The sequence below is a fragment of the Pestalotiopsis fici genome (genome assembly GCF_000516985.1).
Source record: "Pestalotiopsis fici W106-1 unplaced genomic scaffold PFICI_Scf_1, whole genome shotgun sequence".
Taxonomy (NCBI): domain Eukaryota; kingdom Fungi; phylum Ascomycota; class Sordariomycetes; order Amphisphaeriales; family Sporocadaceae; genus Pestalotiopsis; species Pestalotiopsis fici.
This window is the reverse complement of record NW_006917091.1, coordinates 2,811,022-2,830,720: the sequence shown is the minus strand read 5'-3', so window position 1 is coordinate 2,830,720 and position 19,699 is coordinate 2,811,022. Positions and strand designations below refer to the sequence as shown.

Genomic DNA, 19,699 nt, shown 5'->3' with positions numbered 1-19,699 from the left:
CTATTTCTCTTTTTTTGTTTTTCTTTTCCTCTATTTCTCTTTTTTTGTTTTTTTCTCTTTATTTCTTTTTCTTTTTTTCTCTCTCTTTCTCTCTGTTTCTCTCTTTCTGTTTTTCTCTTTCCCTTTTTCTGTTTTTCTTTCTCTTCTTTTTCTCTTTTTCCTTTTTTCTCTCTTTTCTTTATTTTCTTCTTTTTCCAATCGGTTACAAGGCGGAAGACAATACTATTATAAAATTTCAAACCCTTGCGTCCATATACAAAACATCAATCACAGAGAAAACAAGAAAAACACTAATAAATGATTGAATGGCAGGCAGCAATGTTTGGGGATGACTCTCTGAGGGTCTTTGCCTGCAGCTGAAATGTCTTTACCCGATCCAAGTCATGGTATCTGGAGCACAACAGCTTCGCGCTAATATAATGGTAAAAGCTGTCCCGATTCGTGGCAACCATGGAGATAGATCCCCAGAGGAGAAGAAGAAAAGTTGGGTATCAATTGATATGGTACATTTCATTATACAGGTACTATACACAAAGTGCAAGATCCATTTACAGCTTCAGCGCAGCAGCGGAGCCAGCAAGTTTGGCCTTCTTGACTCCCTTCCCCTCGTCGAGGAGTCTCATCAGACCCGTGACCAAGCCGACACGCTCGTGGCCCTCGGAATAGCCACTGCCTGCCCAGCGTAATCTGCACTCGCCATCCAGGAGGTAGACGTACCCAACCTTGCTGTTGAGCATGCCAATGGCCTCCTTGACCTCGTCCGAGACGCCCTTGCGCACCACAAAGTACTTGTTCCAGTCCTCTTCGGGAATGGTCTTTCTGATGGAGTTCGTAAAGAGCTTGATCAAGAATGCCTTGAGCCCGTCCTCTTCAATGTTGATGCGCACGTGTTGCGCCTTGCCCTTGTGCTCTTTGAGCACAGCCTGGAGCTCGGGATTGTCCTCGGGAGAGACGAAACTCTTGACTTGGCCCTCTGCCCACTGGCCGCTAAAGACACTGACTATTGTGATCTTGCCCGCAAGGATGGGCGTCGTGTCGTGAGGACCCTTATCCGTCTTGGAAAGAGTTGTACCGTACAAGTTCGGGAACCACAGCGAGAGGTCTCCCTTGAAGGGTCGAAGCGGGCTGATAAAGGTCTTGCCTTTGTGGTGTTCGAGGTTGGTCCAGTCGCGAAAGTACGGTTTCCGAAATTGGGTTTTACTGATGCCGGTCATCATGTCAGTTCATGGTCTGCTCATACATGTCCTGGGAGGGGTCCAACATACAGCTGCTCACGTCTGGCCAAGTGCTTGTCCCAATTGACGAAATCATCTCTCTTCTGTCTCACAGATCTGTTGTCGATACCGGTGTTCTGGCCAGGCTCGGGCGGATGCGGCATGCCTATCGGCCGGGGCAACGGCACCGGCGTAAACTCCTCCACCCGCTTTCCATATCCTCGAGGCGCATTCTCCAAGGGCGATGGGGGTATAAATTTTTGCGGCGCCGGGGAAGAAGAGGTAGAATTGGTTATCGACGGTTTCGAGGCAGCTTTCTCAGCCTCCTTGGCAAACCGGCGGTACGAAGTGCTAAAGGAGCGCCATTGGCAGAGCAGGCACAGGAGCTGCGGCCTTCGGGGGAATGACATGATGGACAAGCTCAAACACCGTTCAAGGCAATGATTAGTGTAGTATATACAGATATCCAGGAAGGAGACGCAGTCGGACCAAGCTTGTGTTGGCTTGTCGTTGACTGGCTCTCGCAACACTTCGGTCCGTTTATGGCGGCTGTCTTTTTTCTCCAAAAAAATTCGGGGCCATTCTAACGCGTTCCCAGTGAATCTCCAACTCAATTGCCCAGCAGCTCGGGGACCCGCTACCTAATCGTTATCAGGTACTGCTCTTATCGGCACAGTCTCCAGGCGCTAGAATAGCGGCCCAGGGGTTTGTATTCCTACCCCGAACAGCGGTTGTCAGCGGCCTTCCCCAGACTCGGCTACTAGCGGTTATGGCGGGGTGAATAGGCCGGCCGTCATGCTATTGTGCTGCACTGACTTCCTCCCTCCAGTTACGATCAGGTGGCCGCGACAAATCTCACCGCGGGCAAACATTCCTTGTGCCGAGCAGCGCAGACTGTCAATTCGTTTCTTCCTGTTGTTCCCAGTCTCTCTTTCGTCAATGATGATATGAACGTGTAGTAGAGAAAAGAAAAGAAGCCATCATTTCAGTTTCTCCTCGTATAGATCTTTTATATATACAATGTTTCTCCAGCGAAGCTCCCGCGCCGTCCGCTCTCAATGGTGTCGACCCCAAGGCCTGTCTCGAGTTCTGGCCCATGGATCACAAGGCGCGTTCTCCGTGTCGAGACATGGATTTCATACAAGTCGGGCATTGCAGGTGGTGAAGCCAGTCCTATTGGCAGATATAGGTGAAGGTGGGCGCCCTTGTTCCAATTGCCATGATACAAATGACATGTCACTTACTCTGTCCCGAATCCAACAGGTATTGTCGAGTGTGAAATCATACAATGGTTTGTCGAGCCCGAAGCTCGGGTCGAGGAGTTCTCGCCACTATGCGAGGTGCAAAGCGACAAGGCATCGGTAGAAATCACGAGTCGATTCGCGGGTGTTGTCAAGAAGCTACATTATGATGCCGGCGACATGGCCAAGGTTGGAAAGCCATTCGTAGACATTGATATACAAGGCGACGCCAAAAAGGAAGATCTAGAGGCATTGACCGCGCCCGAGCCATCACAAGGGCAAGGTGGTTCTGGAGAGGCCTTGAACAAGGAAAGCTTGAGCAAACCTCCAGAAGGAAAGACAACAGAGACCGTCAAGGCGGAAGAGAAAGCTCCAGTGGGACAGCAGAGTGATAAGCCAAAGAAATCGACCGGAAGGTTTGCCTCACTTGCTACACCCGCCGTGAGGCATCTATCCAAGGAGTTCGACGTGGATATTACAGAAATTGAAGGCACTGGAAAAGACGGCCGTGTACTCAAGGAGGATATACACAGATATGTCGAGTCTCGCAAGTCTAGTGCCGCAGCCTCGACTCCTACACAACCGCCAGTGGACACAGCGACACAGACCGAGACTCCTGTGCAACTTACCAACATCCAAGCCCAGATGTTCAAGGCCATGACTCGTTCTCTCACCATTCCGCACTTCCTTTACACTGACGAAATTGACTTTTCGCAAATGCATTCACTCCGGACACGGCTCAACAAGGTGTTGAAGAGTTCTCCACAAGACGATATCTCCAAGCTTTCCTACATGCCATTCATCATCAAAGCCGTCTCCTTGGCGCTATACCAGTATCCGATCCTGAATGCCCGGGTGGAGATTGATGCCAATACGCAAAAGCCGAGTCTGGTCCACCGGAGCCAACACAATATTGGTATTGCCATGGACACGCCTTCGGGTCTGCTCGTTCCAGTGATCAAAAACGTGGCCTCGCGAAACATTCTCTCGATTGCCTCGGAGCTGACACGGCTCCAGACGGCGGCTACGGCGGGCAAGCTGTCCCCACAGGATCTCAGCGGAGGCACCATTACAGTCTCGAACATCGGCAATATTGGAGGCACATATCTATCCCCAGTCATTGTGGAAAAGGAGGTTGCCATTTTAGGCGTGGGCAGGATCCGGACGGTACCGGCCTTTGACGAGGAGGACCGGGTCGTCAAGAAGCAGGCCTGCAACTTTAGCTGGAGCGCCGACCACCGCGTCGTCGATGGCGCAACCATGGCTAGGGCTGCCGAGGTGGTCAAGCAGATTGTAGAGGAACCTGATGTCATGGTCATGCATATGCGGTAAATTGAACACCTGCTCTAAACAATACCATGTCATGTTTCCATACTCTTCGGGTTGGGAAACACTTGCTCACACACGCTTCGCATGAACGTATGCAAGGAAGAGGGTCAAGGACGTTCTAGATGCCGTGGATGAATACCGGTGGCGTCTGGGGTGCAAGGGTGGTGAGAAGGCAAATGGGTATATAACCGAGTATGCACATGCAAAAGTATGCACTTTCGATGCGAACCGGAGAATTAGAGAGCGAGTCTGGAATCTGGAGTATCATGTATATATCGTTATGCTGGCGAGAACAATTTGAGTCACATTTTTGAGGTACATTATTGGGTTTTACGTTGCGGGCACTTTGACAAAGATTAGGCTGCCACCATGATCATGTTTTATGGTCGTCCTCCATCACAACCACACCAAGTGAGCAAAAGTCAGCGTACGACGGCGGTGATTGATCTAAATTTGTCAATTTAGATGCATAGGAGAAGAAAAAAGGAAAGAAAACTATACTCGAGAAAATAAAATATATCTTCTTTTAAAAAATCAAGCCTCGTCTCTTTTGTAATTGGGATAAAGAAATCCATCAACTTGTAGACTCGACTACCACCATACAAAACTCGGCGTTCTGGACCCTCCTCCCCTCCGGATCTGTTTCGGTATACTAAGCCCCGGGGGGGGGATTGTGGGACCACTTTCCCCCCCGGCCCATTTCCCAAACCAGCACACCGGTTTCAACTGTCGAATAGGAACCAAGAACGGGTGCCCGCTATACACGACGCTTATGACACAAAGATGCCGCACGCGGTCTAGTTCCCGTCGTCAGAATAGCTGCAAGAAGCTCGATTGGGAATATGATGTTGAGGACGACGAATCGAAATTGAAATAGATTCTTGCTTGAACCGAGACGAAAACAGGAGTTGAATGACGGAATAATCCATGGTACAAGGCAGGTCACTTTGGCATGAGCTTCATCTGTTTTCTGTAGTATCGGGAAAGTCGAGTCTTATTCTCATCATGTATTTCTATTCCATGCCGGTCGAGTTGCGCTCGGTTCTCCAACATGGACTTGATAAACAGAGGTCAAAGCAACTCGCTACCAACTCTGTACCCCCTCGTACACAGGGAGAAATGACCATGTCGTCAATTCTAGAATATCCAAATGCTGTCCCTAATGGATTTCAACGCCACAAAGTCAGAATGTCTTGACAAGAGAACAAGTGCGTTTTCTCGTTGTCATGTGCTATCGCAAAAAGAAAAATCATCCGGCCCATTTTGTGTCCTTTGGACACCCCAAACTCCCAAAACAGGAAAACCATGCAGATCGAATACCATACTTTGTGGGTATACTGAATAGAGCATGGACCTAGTCCAAATTGTAGGCAAACGAACATGCGGAATGAACAAGGCGTCTTGCCGCGAATCCAGTCTAGCTCTACGCCAAGACCGTTTCCGCGACCCCCGACCCCAGGCTAGGACTGGGCGTCCTCGTCCATCTTTTGCAGAACCTTGTCCAATGCTTCCCGTTGCACCTCTTCCATGGTGCTGCTCACGTCGATGCTGATGACGTCGGTCTCCTCGGCAGTGGGCGGCTCGAGAATAGAGAACTGGCTGTGGACCATGCTTGCGCCCATGTAGTGACCCTTGCGGGCACCGACCCGCTGGATAAGCACATCCTCTGGGGCGTGGAGGTAGACAAAGTGTAGGATCACATCGTGCGAGTAGTAGGGGGCCACTCTGATGACATCGCGATACTTGCGCTTCAGGGCAGAACAAGTGAGCACGACACCGTCGGCTCCTTCAGCCAGCTTCTTGAGAGATGCCTCGCGGAGCACCGTCAGCCAGTCCCATCTGTCCGAGTCCGTCAGCGGGACACCACTGGCCATCTTGTCAATGTTGGCTTTCGGGTGGTACTGTAAGCACATGTTAGCTGGATAATCTTTCTAGCGGATTTTTGTATCTGGTGGTTCATACCTCGTCGCCCTCCAAGTAGGGGAACCCGAGAGCTTCTGACAAATGTGCAGCGACTGTGCTCTTTCCGCAGCCAGCTGGGCCCGTAACTAGCCAGATGTGGTGATGTTTTGTGGCTGCATTGCTGTTCTGGGCGGTGGTATTCGATACGTGTGATGCATGCGTCATAGTGGCTGTAGTAATGGGCTTCGGGTTGGGTCCGACGGTTGATGCATTTGCACTGCCCATTTTGGCAGAGTTTGTCTTGGGTAAAGAAATTGGACTGTCGTATGAAAGCATCTTGACTTCCTTTGTGTGCCAAGGGGCGGACGCTTAATATAAATAAATATGCGGGATTGTTGGCGTCGTCGCTTCCGGGTGAATGAGGTGCAAGTGTAAGTGAATAATACAGCCAAGTGACGCGGGCAATGACTACTTGTGAATCACTAGTGATCGCAAACTGTCGCCGATCATAAAAAGGTTGTTTCTTTTCGGGATCGTCTATTCAAGGATAAGGTATACTTTTTTGAGCCTGTTACACAACTAGAAGAAGCGGCAGAATCACAATGCAGGAATAATGGAATGGTAAAAAAGGCGTAGGGAAACTGTGAGAATAAACATCGACTCGAACACACAAAGCTTGGAAGTTGGGGGGCGCGGCCCGGGTCGGTTTTATGGCTGATGTCAGAGCCTCACACACGCATAGAACTGACGGGGGGCAATGGGGAACGGGTCCGGGTTCAATGAGGTAAAAAATTCGGGTTGCTGACTTGAATAGAGTGCCAAAGTGCCCATGTCCAACCCATGGAGCCAACTAGTGAGAAGAAGCAATGCCCCCTAACTAGGTAGGCAATGTATTTTTCCAGCGAATTCCAGGTGCCTGGATGATGGGCTGGGTTGGGCTGGTGGTTCTGGCTCGTCTGGCTTCGTTTTCCAGCTCTCCCGCGGGTTGAACTTTGCGCCTAGTGTAGAGTAGAGAGGTCCGATCCTATCCCTCAAATGTCAAAGAGGGCAAGTCTCAGGGGTGTCGGAGCCAATCATGGGGCATCATTTGTCTTCCGACGGTTTCGATCCACAAGGATCACGAACGCTGGAACCAGGAGGACTGGGAGGAGGCATCCTGTCCAGGTACTCGTCGGTACCTTGTCCGGCACAGGGTGGGAGGGCGACCCAAACTGAACGGATGGAGTCGATTTGAGCGAGCGAGCCCAACAAAGTCCTCTACCGGAGGCGCGCCTCGAGAACCAAAGAGGCCCAGAGACAGAGAGAGAGGCGCGGGCTATTATTGCCTGCAGTAGAGATGCATGCACGCCTTAGCGAAGGCACAGCCGCACTAGCAGAAAGCTCTTGGGCTTATTCTGCCCTTTTCTTCTACTTTTTGTAACACACGACTGCCCTTGCCGGAACTTGTTGCCTTTTCTTCCAAGTGGCCGGTCATTTTTTTCAGTCGTGGCCATCGTGTTGTCCTTTTTTGGGGAAATACAATGATACATGGCACAGAGCAACGTTGCAGAGCCATGAAGGACCAAAAGAGGGACCTGCCAGCCTACCCACGGGCAATCGACCCAAAACTAGTGATTCGGGGGGCGGGAGGAGAAGAACATTCATGGAAGGACAGCGGCAGACGGTTTCGAAGCTTGTGGATCGTGGACCGTCAGAATGGGTGGACCGTCCGTGACTGCACGTCTCCAGCAGGCAATCTTGGAGCTGCCCGCTTGGACTAGTTTATGGGGAAGTGGGATGTAGCCGACTCGGACTTCGTCATACGTACTGCCACTGTTTGTTTCTCTCGTGGTGAGCATACATACATACCTACACGCCTCGTTCTTGTTCTCGGGAATTCGGCAAGTCAACAAGACAAAAGTAGTCTCATGAGCCATATATGTTATTTGCTAGCTGTTCATGTCCCTTCAGACTCGAGAATGAAACGGCACATGTCTTTGCTCAAGGAATAAAAAAAAAAAAAAGACAAAAGTTGGGAGCAATTAGAAGTCGACGCTCGTGACTAGCACATAGTGTAGTAGAATGAAATTGAGAGAAAAAGCGTGGGGGTCACCAGACGCTACGAGGAGTTCCGCCCAACGGATCCGCAGATTTGAGCGAGCGACTTTGTCCCGGACTCGAGCGAGAATCCATTTGGTTGGTAGAGTTGTGGAGCAGAACGTGGTGTGTGGATTTTTTGGTTGATTTTTTTTCTTTCCTCTTTCGCTCCCTCGCTGTTTCTCTTCTGCTGTCTTTCGGAATGGGCGAAAGCAGGATGAGCAACGAATAGGGGGATAATTTGACTTGATTGGCGGAAACCGGGGGCAAGTTCAAGCTGAGAAGCAGTGTACTGTACTTTGAACTTGTTGTACGGACCGACATTGGTGCGAACATGATATTCTTTTTCTTTGGAGGGGTTGTTTCTTTTTGTGCGCTGTGATTGTATGGTTGGCAATTGGTCACTGTGCCATACACGAATGCAATGTTTCCTCTGGGCATTGGAGGCCAGCATAGCTTGTTGTTTTAGCTGCAGGTACAATTGAGTACATTGTGACAATCCATGTTAGCAGGGGACCACACGTAATGACGAAACCCAGCTGTGGGATTTGCGGATAGTCAACTTTTTTTTTTTTCTTGATCGTTGCAGGCGTGATCGGGTTGAAAGTGACCCCCAACTTGGCAACCCGCTGGAGTGCACCTCTTTTACTCCTCATCGGTCCTTACCCCGGGTGAAAGGCACTAATCTATTTCAAATTAAACCCACGTTGTCACTCTTATATATGCAGAATGGTTCTTCTCGTGATGATACCTCGCTACGTGGGCCAATTCGCTACGTGGACAATTATGCAACACAAAGTAGTTTAGGACCTTTTCACGTTCCATCTGACATTTAGATTTTTTACCGCTCCTTTCCACCGATGGAAAAAAAAAAGGAAGAGAAAAAAAGAAAATAATTCAAAAAAAAAAAGGCAATGTCGGATAGCGGGTGCTTTTTCACCGCAAAATGGTCACGAGGGCATCCTGAATTTTGATTTGCCGTACCGACCTGGATAGCTGCTGTCGGCACGGTTCGGAAGGCCATTCCGGTCTTCCAAAGCGGATCCCCGGCGGCGTTGAAACTGGTCATAGTATGATATGCAGTCGCTGTGGTTGACATGTCCAGCTTCTACCTAGTCTGGCTGTCTCTGCATCCGGTCTAGGTTTTTGCATTTATTGACGCGCCAACTTTTTACGGCATTTGGAGCCGGTTGTCACGGATGTTATGTAGTGTGTTGAACGCGGGTTCCAAGTAATTATAGGTTATGCATCTCGTAAGGCTGTTTCATGTTGGAATCGTATAATCCCGTGAGCGGTGAGATGTGAAGCCGGCCTGGACGTACAAATTGGCATGTCTGTACGGCCACTCCTCACCTAGTGATTGGCATGGCCATCTGGATTCTGGAACCTGGGGAAGCAAAAGCCGCATTTCTACTGGACTTGCGTGTGGCAATTCGTGGGGGTTTCCATCGCATGGCTTTCGCTCAATATTACATAAGACTGGGTCATTTACTTTTCGTGACTTGGGGCCAAGGCGAATTCAGCACCACTCATCAGAACTTGACTTCCTATTGCAATGCAGGAATACTCGCTACTTGGAGGTACCTCAAATTCTATAGAGTGCATAATAGATGTTTGGTCGTCAAGCCGATGCAGTCTGGTTTCACGCATTAGCATGTTGACTTTTCTGGAACAGGTACAAAAGCCAAACTGGTTGGTGTCGCCGCTTACATTCGCCAAAAATAGTAAAAATCGCCGACTTTTCACCCTAGGCTTTTTCCCGTTTCTTTCTTGATTGAATCGCAGCTAGAGAGAGCATGATCGAAGACATGTACCTTGACGTACTGTTTGCAAATACGGCGCATTTGATAAACTAGATTCCGCTTTTGCCTGGTCTCAGCAATTGCAAGTCTTATTTGCAATGGTCGAAAATAACAAATTCCATCATGTCTACGTGCGTGCACGAGTGCGGGGAGTTGGCAATGTTAAAACCTGGCGCGGGGAGGAGCTCCTCCTTTGACAATTGGCTGGTCGGACGGGTGACAGACATCATTGCAGTGGGTTCCAGTGCATTTGGAAAAGGTTCCACGCAAATCAATGACGTTGTGGAATAATGACATTGTTCCAAAACATGGTGACAGCGTCAATGGAAATGTGTATATTCGATTCAAGAGCAAGATGCTATAGATGTGCGGATACGCGCAAACGACTTTAGCATATGAATATCTTTGCTCCGGATTTCATTTCGCCCAAAAGCGCTCGCCAACTTCCAGCAGGACTCTCCAGTCCTCGAAATCCCAAATAGACTAGAAAGGGAAAAGAGCGAGTTCATCTTGAATATATCCCATTTTGACTTTCTCCTGTCCTCTTCCTTCTTTTTTTTTTTTTTTTTTTTTTACCCCCATTCTCCTCTACTCCCTACTGCTTTCTGTACCTCTTTGGACAGAGAATCAGAAATAGCCAAATATTGACAGGCTCACAAGCGAGAGGTACATGGTCGCAGGATCTCCTCATGTGTAATGCAAGCAGGGCACACTCCAAGATCGATTGCCACGTGGATTGGAGCCCGATCAGTACAATTTGGCTCAGTCTAGGCGACTGATCAATAGCCTTAATTTTCATGCTAATAGCGTTATTAGACCCCTGACGAACGATTTTCTTTCCGGAATTCCAGGATATACTGATGTCCCATTTGGATTTATTCTATAATCAGGGGTACAATCAGTGCATGTTTAAAGTCATGAAGCACAGGCTCGTGACATGTGCAATTAATGTGTATGTACCCCGGATTTTGACCCCCATGCCGTTGAGTCTTGACTCGGATGTGGCTTGCGACTGTTGTGGCTCAATTCAATTTTTTTTTTTAACGCGGCAATGGCCACTGTCACACAGCTGTTGCAAAAAAAAGTGTGCAATTGCTTTTTCCAGTGCATCGGAGTACATTGACCTTTCGCTCTTTTATGCTCCGGCTCTTTCTTCTTTTGGTATTTGGGTTTAGCAATAATATATTGTTTTCAGAGTTCAAGTGGACATCAAATTTTGCATTTACCAGCCCGTGTTAGGAAGGTCTTGCTGGGTTCAGGTCAGGTGGTGACGGACGACGGTCGCGGCAAGCGACGGGCAAAGCAGCAGGCAGACAGGCAGATCTGAGGCACTGCAACTGCAGCCAACAAGCATTATTGATTGAGTGGGTGGTTCCGTTTTGACTGCCCCTCATCCTCAATGAAGAGCTTCTCATCGACTTTGTCTCGAGGCGGCCTGAGACGACTCCAGACAACCTCGAGATACCAAACCCGCAGTTCCATTGTACCCTTGTGTAACTTGCAGACTGCCACCACTACTTTTAATAAGCCTATCACATCCATCCGGTTCTGTGCATCGCTCGCAAAGATGGACGCCGCCGATCTCAAGCACTATTTGGCCGACTCCCCTCCCACCATCGTAAGACTGGAAATCGAGAAGCATTTCGATGCCTTGACCGACCAGCAAAAGAGATATGCCCATTTCATTAGCAAGTGTGTGAACCCCACCGCGGCCACGTCCCCGGCTCTCCCCATGCAATTTGCAGCTATAGCAAACTGACACAATGCTGCTCTCAGAGCCGCCTTTGCTGGAACCCGCGTCGTCCTTCGACAAATCTCTCCAGAGTCTGAAGCCATATATGACTTCATTCTTGCTCTCCACAAGAGCTCTGGCGGCGACTGGAAGGCCTTGCAGTCCAAGGCAGGCATTTCGGACGAGGATCTTGACTATTTCCTGCAGTATGCCGGCCAATTCCTAGGCAACAATGGCAACTACAAGAGTTTTGGCGATGCCAAGTTCATCCCGAGAAGCTCAGAATCCGCCATTGCAGCCCTCGCAGCCACTGATGCCACAGCGGACAAGTTCTACAAGGCAACAAATGGTGCCATCTTTTCGCATGACCGCCCTTCCCTGATGCACCTTGGCTATCCAGAGGAAGGTCACATGACTACCTACTATCCAGACTCCCCCAGTATTACCAAGGATGAAATTGATGCTGTTTCTGCTTGGATGGAGAAGAAGGGTCTTTTGCCGGAAAACACTAGACTTTCCAAGTCCAGCTCGGGTACCTTTGACATCAAGATTGCATCGGCCGACACATCGGTGCCCAGCGAGGGTGGTGATATTGGCAAAGACGCATCTTTCACCGTGGAAGAAGGACCCCTTGCCGGGAAAACCATCAACCTCGTATATGGCGACTATTCCAAGGAAATGGCAGCGATTACTGAAAACATCAAGAAGGCTGCAGAGAATGGTGCCAACGAGACACAGAAGAACATGTACAATGCATACGCCAAGTCTTTCAAGGACGGTTCGCTACTTGCTTTCAAGGACTCTCAACGATTCTGGATCAGAGACAAGGGACCAGCAGTCGAGTCCAACATTGGTTTCATTGAAACCTACAGAGATCCGGCCGGAGTCAGAGGCGAATGGGAAGGTTTCGCGGCTGTTGTCAACCAGGAAAGAACCAAGGCATTCGGTGATCTCGTCAGCGCAGCTCCCGATCTCATCCCCAAGCTGCCCTGGAGCAAGGAGTTTGAAAAGGACAAGTTCCTCGCTCCTGACTTTACTTCCCTCGAGGTTCTCACATTTGCTGGCTCGGGTATCCCTGCTGGCATCAACATTCCCAACTACGACGATATTCGACAGACTGAGGGATTCAAGAACGTCTCCCTGGGCAACGTCTTGAGCGCAAAGGCACCCAACGAGAAGATTCCTTTCATTGCTGAGAAGGATCTGGAGATTTACCGCAAGTACCGTGATGATGCATTTGAAGTCCAGGTCGGACTTCATGAATTGACTGGTCACGGATGTGGCAAGCTGCTTCAGGAGACCTCTGCCGGGGAGTACAACTTTGACAAGGCAAATCCGCCAGTGTCACCCATCACGAACAAGCCCATCACTACATGGTACAAGCCTGGCCAGACATGGGGTTCTGTTTTTGGCAGTGTTGCTGGTGCTTACGAGGAATGCCGTGCTGAACTCGTGGCCATGTTCCTCTCATGCGATTTCCCAACTCTCAAGATCTTTGGCTACGGTGACGGTTCAGAGAACATGGATGGCGTCGCCGGTGACTTGCTCTACGCTTCTTATCTTTCCATGGCACGTGCTGGTCTGGCATCACTGGAGATGTGGGATCCCAAGAGCCGCAAGTGGGGACAGCCTCACTCGCAAGCCCGTTTCTCGATCCTCCAGTGTTTCCTCCAGGCTGGCGATGACTTCTGCAAGCTAGACTATGAAGGCGACAATGTCGAGGGTCTGACCATCAACCTGGACCGCTCAAAGATCCTCACGGTCGGTCGCAAGGCTGTTGGGGATTACCTCCAGAAGTTGCACGTGTACAAGAGCACGGCAGATGTGCAGACAGGTAGCGACTTCTTCTTGGGCATGACCGAGGTTGACCCAGAGTTTTGGGGTCAGAAGATCCGCGGCGAGGTCCTCAGGGTCAAGCAGCCCCGCAAGGTCTTTGTGCAAGCCAACACGTACCTGGAGGAGAGCACCGGCAAGGTCTCACTCAAGCACTACGATGCAACTCTAGAGGGCATGATCCAGAGTTGGGCAGAACGCGAGGTTTGACTTGGATCACGCATGGCATCGCATGGCATAGCGACAGGGGTTGAACAGCAACAGCATCGCACATTGCGTCGGAGTCTTTTGTAACAACGTAGTGCATGACGTAAGTTTTGTAGTGTACATTCAGAAGGGAGAAAAAAAATAAAGAACGATGAACAAGCAATATACTGTTGCCAGTCTCAATTCAATGCTATAGTTTGCGACAAGGCGATATAACCATGCCGCAATGCCCAACTGCCCAGACAGTCAGCACAATTCCGGTTGGCCGAGGTGTGCTTGTGCGATAAGTGAACAATGTAGAGTTCATGATGCTTTGATACACAGTAAAGGCGGTGTCGTGCTTCATGGCCGTGGGTTGGTGTAGCGCAAACGATTGAGCGGTTTCTGAAAATAGAGTTCAGCAGTCATCTTCTATCCCAAACCATCATGTCACAACACCAATACGTGAGCTCAATGTGTAGTGATTGCCCAAACCAGTGAGGAATTTGTCATATGCTCTTTTCTTGACTTGTGAACCTCATTACAGACGCCAGAATCAATGTGACCGAATGACCGTCAACGTCCAGATGCAATTGGCTAAGCCAGCCCCAGTTTCCGCAGACACCTATCATCCGCGGCCTCTAGAAAAGTTTCGTTTCGTGTCTTCCCTTAAAAGTACCAAAGCAGTCCTCTCCCCCCAAGTTTCCGTTTTTGTTCCATGCACAGAGTCTTGAGAGTTGTTTTAATTCCTCTACCACTTCATCTCGTGGGGCTTGTCACCCTTGCGCAGGCTGAAAGAAGAGGCGAGGTAGCTGGGCAGGAAGTCGACCTTCTTGATCGAGGCAATGAGGGCCTTGTCGATGGCCTTCTGGTCGGCAGCTCGGCTGCTGCTGATCTCCTTCTTCTGTAGTAGATAAACAAACTTTGGTCAGCCCCATGATGGTCTTGGTAGAGGGTCGTCTTGAATCGTGTCTTGTCGTTTGTTCTTACCTGTGGCTTCTCTCCCTGCTTGAAGAAGGCCTCCTCACCGGCCTTGTCCTTGACCTTGTCACCAACAAAGTACTCCTTCTTGGAGATCTCGTCAACCTTGGCGGAGTCGAGACCGCTGACATCGACCTTTTGGGATGTGGCGATGACGTATCGGGAGTTGACTCTGCGCAGGGGAACACCGTTGATCTTGAAGGGGCCAGTGACCAAAAGAACACCCTGGTCGAGAGTCTTGAGGAGGACGACACGCTTGCCACGGAAGCGACCAGCGAGGAGGATCAGGACGGTACCAGGCTGGAGGGACTGGCGAGGAGTCCAAGCGCGGATGGCCTTGCGGACCTGTACATGACGAAACAAATTAGCGACTGCTCTCATCTCTTCTGTTTTCGTGAATAATTCGTTCGCTTGTTGCGTCGGGATATCGCAAATTGTCGCCGGTAGCTGGTCTTGGTCCATAGGCACCCATCTGCTTTCCTTCTCTCGAATTGCGCCTGGAGATATTTGTCGCATTGGCCCTGTCGCGCAGCCTGTATCCCAAGTTTCCCGATTCGAAGATAACTCGACCTGATAATCCCAAACTCTTGCTCTCCTCCTCTTTTTTCTTGTCTCCAGGCAGGCAATTGTGGCAGGAGATGGGTGCCCATTTGTGACCAGTCTACCGGTGCGACCTCGCAAAACATGTTTGCGTCCATCGTTCGAGGCCACTTACAGTCTTGGGCTTGGACTCATCGTCGGCGGGATACCACTTCTGAGCCTTCTCGGAGTGGTGAGGGACCTCCCGGGTCGACTTGCCAAACGTCTTGCTGGTCGGGGCCGACATTTTGAAGGGCTTGGCTGCTGTGGTGGTTAGTTGTCGGGTGGGAGGATTTGTCGGGGATGGTGGTTGAGTCTGGAGATCGTCAAGGTGTTCCTCTTTGCTCTACCCGATGGCACACAGGAAAAATGTTGTGGGTTTGGCTTAAGCCCTGCCCCGAAAATTGAAAGTGGCCGTGCAGCGCGGGCTGATAAGAAAATGTGGCTGGTGATTCGACTAGGGGCTCCCGATAACGGGAACAAAGCCACAGCGCCGCTTTGGCCGGGCTAGACACATATGTCATTGCTTAATTGGAACGCCGACGCGCCGATGGGTGGCCCAAGCTTCACTTCTGCTGGGTGGTGGTGCAAGCCAATGTGGGCTGAGTGCCTCGTCCTCAGCTTACCTTGATAGGCGCTGCCCTTGTCGTACCTACCAGCAGCTAACCTACCTTACCTTATTGGCAGGGCAGGCAAACGTAACGTACGAAGCTCCATCGTAGCCTTGCATCATCTATTGATAACCTCAACCACTTGCCCAACCACTACAGCCACTCTTCCAATCCGACAGCGCCTGCCAGTCACTACAATCCCCAGGTCGCGATCCGACGACCATACTTGCCAACCACACCCTTTCGACCTCTTCTCATCAACTTTCATCACATCTCGACGCCATGTCCATTCAGCCGATTATAACGTTCAAGGCCGGAATATGCGAGGTTGACGTGGGTAGCCCTGGTAGACTGCTCATGTTCTCTGGATGCATGACTGAATATCTCTTGTAGCCCTCGACGAAGCCGTACAAGGTCTCGGCCAAGCCTGAAAAGGGCTATGTCTACCTATACTCTGAGGATGGTACGTTGTCATCTAGTCAACGTCGTTGATTACTTGGGGGCTGGACTAATTCCGTGTCTACAGATCTAATCCACTTTTGCTGGCGGCAACGCAGCTCTCCTATTGACGAACCCGATCTGGACCTGGTCATGGTGCCTACCGATGGCCACTTTGTTCCTCACGAGTCTCACAAGCAAACGAACTCGGCCTCCAAGACGAATGGCCGTGTCTTTGTCCTCAAGTTCATGTCATCTTCACAACGCCACATGTTCTGGATGCAATCGAAACCCCAAGGCCGCAACGGCGACCCGGCTTGGTTCAGCCCCCGAGACCTCAAAATTGGCCAAATTGTCGATGCTCTGTTGCAGGGTGAGGAGGTGGATGTCCAATCCGAGCTCAACTCGGTAGTGAACAACAATAACGATGACCGTCCCGATGATGACGAGGATGACGCCATGGAGGACGTTCAGGGTCACGGCGACTCAAACGACCCTCGCGGCGGAGCCGGTGCTGGAGGCGCTGGCTCTGACGCCACTGGCGGTGATGTACGAGAAGAGGGAGAGGGTGCCAGAGAGGGCGGTGCAGACGGAGCTCGAGCGTAGGTGCATTTTCAACTAATGTTTGCCGGCGTTGTGATCAGGTCATTGTTTAGGGAAATCAGCGTTCCGGCGTCGCAAAAGCCCAGGTTGGCCTTTCAAGATGTACAAGGTCCAACATGAGGCCATCATGTATTTTAGACATCACAGAAAGATTGATGGACCTAGCTGGCAATTTCACGAATACCAAGAGCAAGACACTTTAACTGCCAGAACATTGGCTAACGTGTGTTATTTGTAGTGCTGCTGGTGGAAACGTTGACGCTGCTACTGCCGTGAGAAATCTCCTCAACTCTTTGCAAGGCGGCCTGCCTGGCCAGGGCGGCTCTGGTCCCAGCCAAGGAGGCGAGGGAAAGCTCTATCCCATGCTTTCGGATCTACTGACCCCGCCCACCACGGTCCCAGTTGCACAAGATGCCACAGAGGAACAGTTGGACGAGCTCCTCGATTACCTACCCCCTCAGGTCCTCATTCTTTCCCAGCAATCCGACTCGGGAGATGCCTCCACAGAGCCCACCCCCGCCGCCGTTGAGGCTGCCAAGCAAGCCATGAGCGTCGGCCAGAAGAAGGCCTTGCTAGTCAAGGTTCTGCGGAGTCCTCAGTTCCACCAGAGCTTGACCAGTCTTACCATGGCATTGAGAGATGGCGGTTTGCCCACCATTGCCGAGGCTCTTTCAGTCAAGGTCGAAAACAATGGCTACATGAAGGGTAGTAGTATGCCCCTCGGTGGCGGAGAGGCCGTGGAAGCTTTTGTCGAAGGTGTCAAGAAGACTGTCGAGAAAAAGTAGGATGAAACTTTGCTTTTCGTCTCGTATCGGAGATGGACACTTTGTACTTGATACTTGTATATCAGCAGCAGCTCAACGCTACAAGTATGCTTGATCGGGCTTTCGTGAACTGCTGTGTAAAGATAGGGGATTTGACACATAGAAATTCAAGTCCACAGCTAATGTGCTTCTGTTGACTTGAAGAGCACTCGGCCAAGCCAATCTGAGAATGAAGTGCTTTTCTTCCAGACTCGTCATGAAATCTCAAGCATTTGCAGCCTTTATACACAAGACACCATCACAAGTGGATCCAAAAAGCCAAGTCGCCATGTATAAACGCTTGGCCGCCACAAGCCAATCCCGTCCTATTCATATTAATGGATATTCAGTCTTCAAAGAAGACTACTATGAGAGTCTTTCCTTACGCAATGCATTAGCTGTTGGCTGTGTCTCCGGCGGCCGTAAGTCGTGTGTAAATCTACAACACACTTGGTTGGCCAGTCCCAGGCGTTCATAGCTCTGCGATTATATCCATCCAAGCCAATCTTTGACAGAGGCTATGCGCTAACAGCATCCTAGTCTGGGGCTTTCATAGTGTCACACAGTTGTCAATATTTTTATTCTTCTCTATATTTCCCAATCATTCTTTGTTAAAACTGAAAAATAAGCCATTTTGGGTAAAATGATTTGAATCCTTCAAAACGCTTCGTCGGCGTATCTCACAATTCCTGCCAAACTTGGTAAGCTTCAAGAAATTCAGATATGAAACAATGGGTCTGGACTGGATGTAGCCAAGAGGTGGTTATTTAGGTGTGATCTGTCACCGCCGTTGTCAAAATCGGCAGACATGACGAGCAATTCAAAATAGCAGTTGGCACCTTGTTGGCGCGAGGCATGATAGCACCTTACATTTGAGTCATTCTCACTTTATCATCCATCGCCGCTACTTTTCGGCCTACCGTATTGCTCAGACTACTAGGTACCAATGGCCTCTGCTGGAAAGAACATACCGACTACATGTAGATTGTTGTCCCAATTCTCATTTAGGCCACTGGCGAACCCAGCAGATGAGCGCCGAAATAAACCACATTACCTTGTTTTCTTATATCAACTCTCTACCCGGAGGTCCAAGCAACCGTCTCCCACAAGGTGCGCGTTTCTCGGCTTCGGGGACCTGGCGAAAACTTATCATTCTCCGGCGTCTATTTGGGCAGCAAACTTTATCCGTGACGGAGAAAGGGTCAGAAGGGTAAAACTCTCAACGTGAAGACTCCTGCCTATTTATTCGTCGTTGCTCCTCTTTACCACTAGAAACAATCTCGAGCTATTATCAAAATTTCCTAATCATCAGAAAAGAAGAATTTGAACAATCAGCACAAAACAATCAGCACACAAAAGCAATTCCTACGAAACATGAACCATGACCAAGGAATTTGCCAAGAAGGGCACATTGTCCAGCCTTCCCTTGGTACCAAGGTTCCGGTCAGTGGACATGACGAGGACCACGATGTGGAGAGCATCATGGCGCAACCTGGGAGTGGCATGGGCGGGGATGACCACGAGATGGTCGATGCGGATGAAGCCTTAGAAATGCCTGCTCCTAGACAACCATCCGAGTTACCGCAGATCCTAAGCGTCCCCTCTCTTCACGACGATACTCCAAGTGTTGATCACGCCGTCATCAAGCCCAACGAGTTTGCGCCTGACAAGCCCGGAATGGAGACCGAGGCTCGGTCAAACAAAGTCAAGAAGACATGTCAAGAGATACTTCTGCCCAACGATACCTTCAAGTCCCAGGTGGCCGACCCGCCCGAAAATGCTCCACGCTACACCACGGAGCAAAAAGGCAAGCAGCGTGCGAAACCACCACCCGAAGTACAACCTCATGACGACGAATACTCCTGGCTTTACGCCGAATTCCGTCTTTTGACCTTTCCCAGGAGTTGGGCTATTTGTGAACATTGCCACATGACCATCGCATCGAGCTCCAAGTTCAACGATATCCTTATGTCATGCCGCCCTCGTCCGTATGCCATACGGGTTGGACTAGATGAGTTGGTTTACCCCAAATACTTCACAGGGCTGAACACGATTCTATTCTTTGACCAGTCTGGGAGGAGGGTCGAGTACGACAGGCTCTTGGCTGAATTTGGTGCTTCCCTACTTGAAGTTCTTTGCGAACCTAATATCATTGTTGAGTGTGCAGAGTTTTAAGCAATACTATGAGCCGCATGCGAGATTGGTATGGTGCCCTATGGGGTCTGTTTAGTGGTGTGAAGATGGATGTATTGATTAAGTCCTCCTTACGGGAGGACTACTTATGTGTGGCTTGACTGCAAGCTGGGTGGGGCACGACCTAGCCACGTGAGTGGCTGGCCGTGGCCCCCCCCCCCCCCCCCCCCCCGGGC

General features: G+C 50.2%; 7 protein-coding genes across 7 annotated transcripts; 4 read left to right on the top strand and 3 right to left on the bottom strand.

The window, feature by feature from the left end:
* Positions 1-548: 548 nt before the first annotated feature.
* Positions 549-1,624, bottom strand: PFICI_00857 (uncharacterized protein; the record flags this gene model as incomplete). Its single annotated transcript, XM_007829438.1, has 2 exons — positions 549-1,200; positions 1,266-1,624. 2 exons carry the CDS (start codon positions 1,622-1,624, stop codon positions 549-551), a joined length of 1,011 nt encoding a protein of 336 aa, XP_007827629.1.
* Positions 1,625-2,234: 610 nt separating this feature from the next.
* PFICI_00856 (uncharacterized protein) lies at positions 2,235-3,787 on the top strand (the record flags this gene model as incomplete). The annotated part of the gene is made up of 2 exons (XM_007829437.1): positions 2,235-2,409; positions 2,478-3,787. 2 exons carry the CDS (start codon positions 2,235-2,237, stop codon positions 3,785-3,787), a joined length of 1,485 nt encoding a protein of 494 aa, XP_007827628.1.
* A 1,457-nt stretch (positions 3,788-5,244) lies between these two features.
* PFICI_00855 (uncharacterized protein) lies at positions 5,245-5,971 on the bottom strand (the record flags this gene model as incomplete). The annotated part of the gene is made up of 2 exons (XM_007829436.1): positions 5,245-5,685; positions 5,747-5,971. 2 exons carry the CDS (start codon positions 5,969-5,971, stop codon positions 5,245-5,247), a joined length of 666 nt encoding a protein of 221 aa, XP_007827627.1.
* Positions 5,972-11,131: 5,160 nt separating this feature from the next.
* PFICI_00854 (uncharacterized protein) lies at positions 11,132-13,339 on the top strand (the record flags this gene model as incomplete). Its single annotated transcript, XM_007829435.1, has 2 exons — positions 11,132-11,256; positions 11,341-13,339. 2 exons carry the CDS (start codon positions 11,132-11,134, stop codon positions 13,337-13,339), a joined length of 2,124 nt encoding a protein of 707 aa, XP_007827626.1.
* Positions 13,340-14,066: 727 nt separating this feature from the next.
* On the bottom strand, positions 14,067-15,122 carry PFICI_00853 (60S ribosomal protein L6-B; the record flags this gene model as incomplete). The annotated part of the gene is made up of 3 exons (XM_007829434.1): positions 14,067-14,219; positions 14,306-14,641; positions 15,012-15,122. The coding sequence occupies 3 exons, from the start codon at positions 15,120-15,122 to the stop codon at positions 14,067-14,069; spliced, it is 600 nt and encodes a 199-aa protein (XP_007827625.1).
* A 646-nt stretch (positions 15,123-15,768) lies between these two features.
* Positions 15,769-17,312, top strand: PFICI_00852 (uncharacterized protein; the record flags this gene model as incomplete). Its single annotated transcript, XM_007829433.1, has 4 exons — positions 15,769-15,819; positions 15,880-15,949; positions 16,013-16,526; positions 16,766-17,312. 4 exons carry the CDS (start codon positions 15,769-15,771, stop codon positions 17,310-17,312), a joined length of 1,182 nt encoding a protein of 393 aa, XP_007827624.1.
* Positions 17,313-18,704: 1,392 nt separating this feature from the next.
* On the top strand, positions 18,705-19,505 carry PFICI_00851 (uncharacterized protein; the record flags this gene model as incomplete). Its single annotated transcript, XM_007829432.1, has 1 exon — positions 18,705-19,505. One exon carries the CDS (start codon positions 18,705-18,707, stop codon positions 19,503-19,505), a length of 801 nt encoding a protein of 266 aa, XP_007827623.1.
* Between the last annotated feature and the right edge of the window lie 194 nt (positions 19,506-19,699).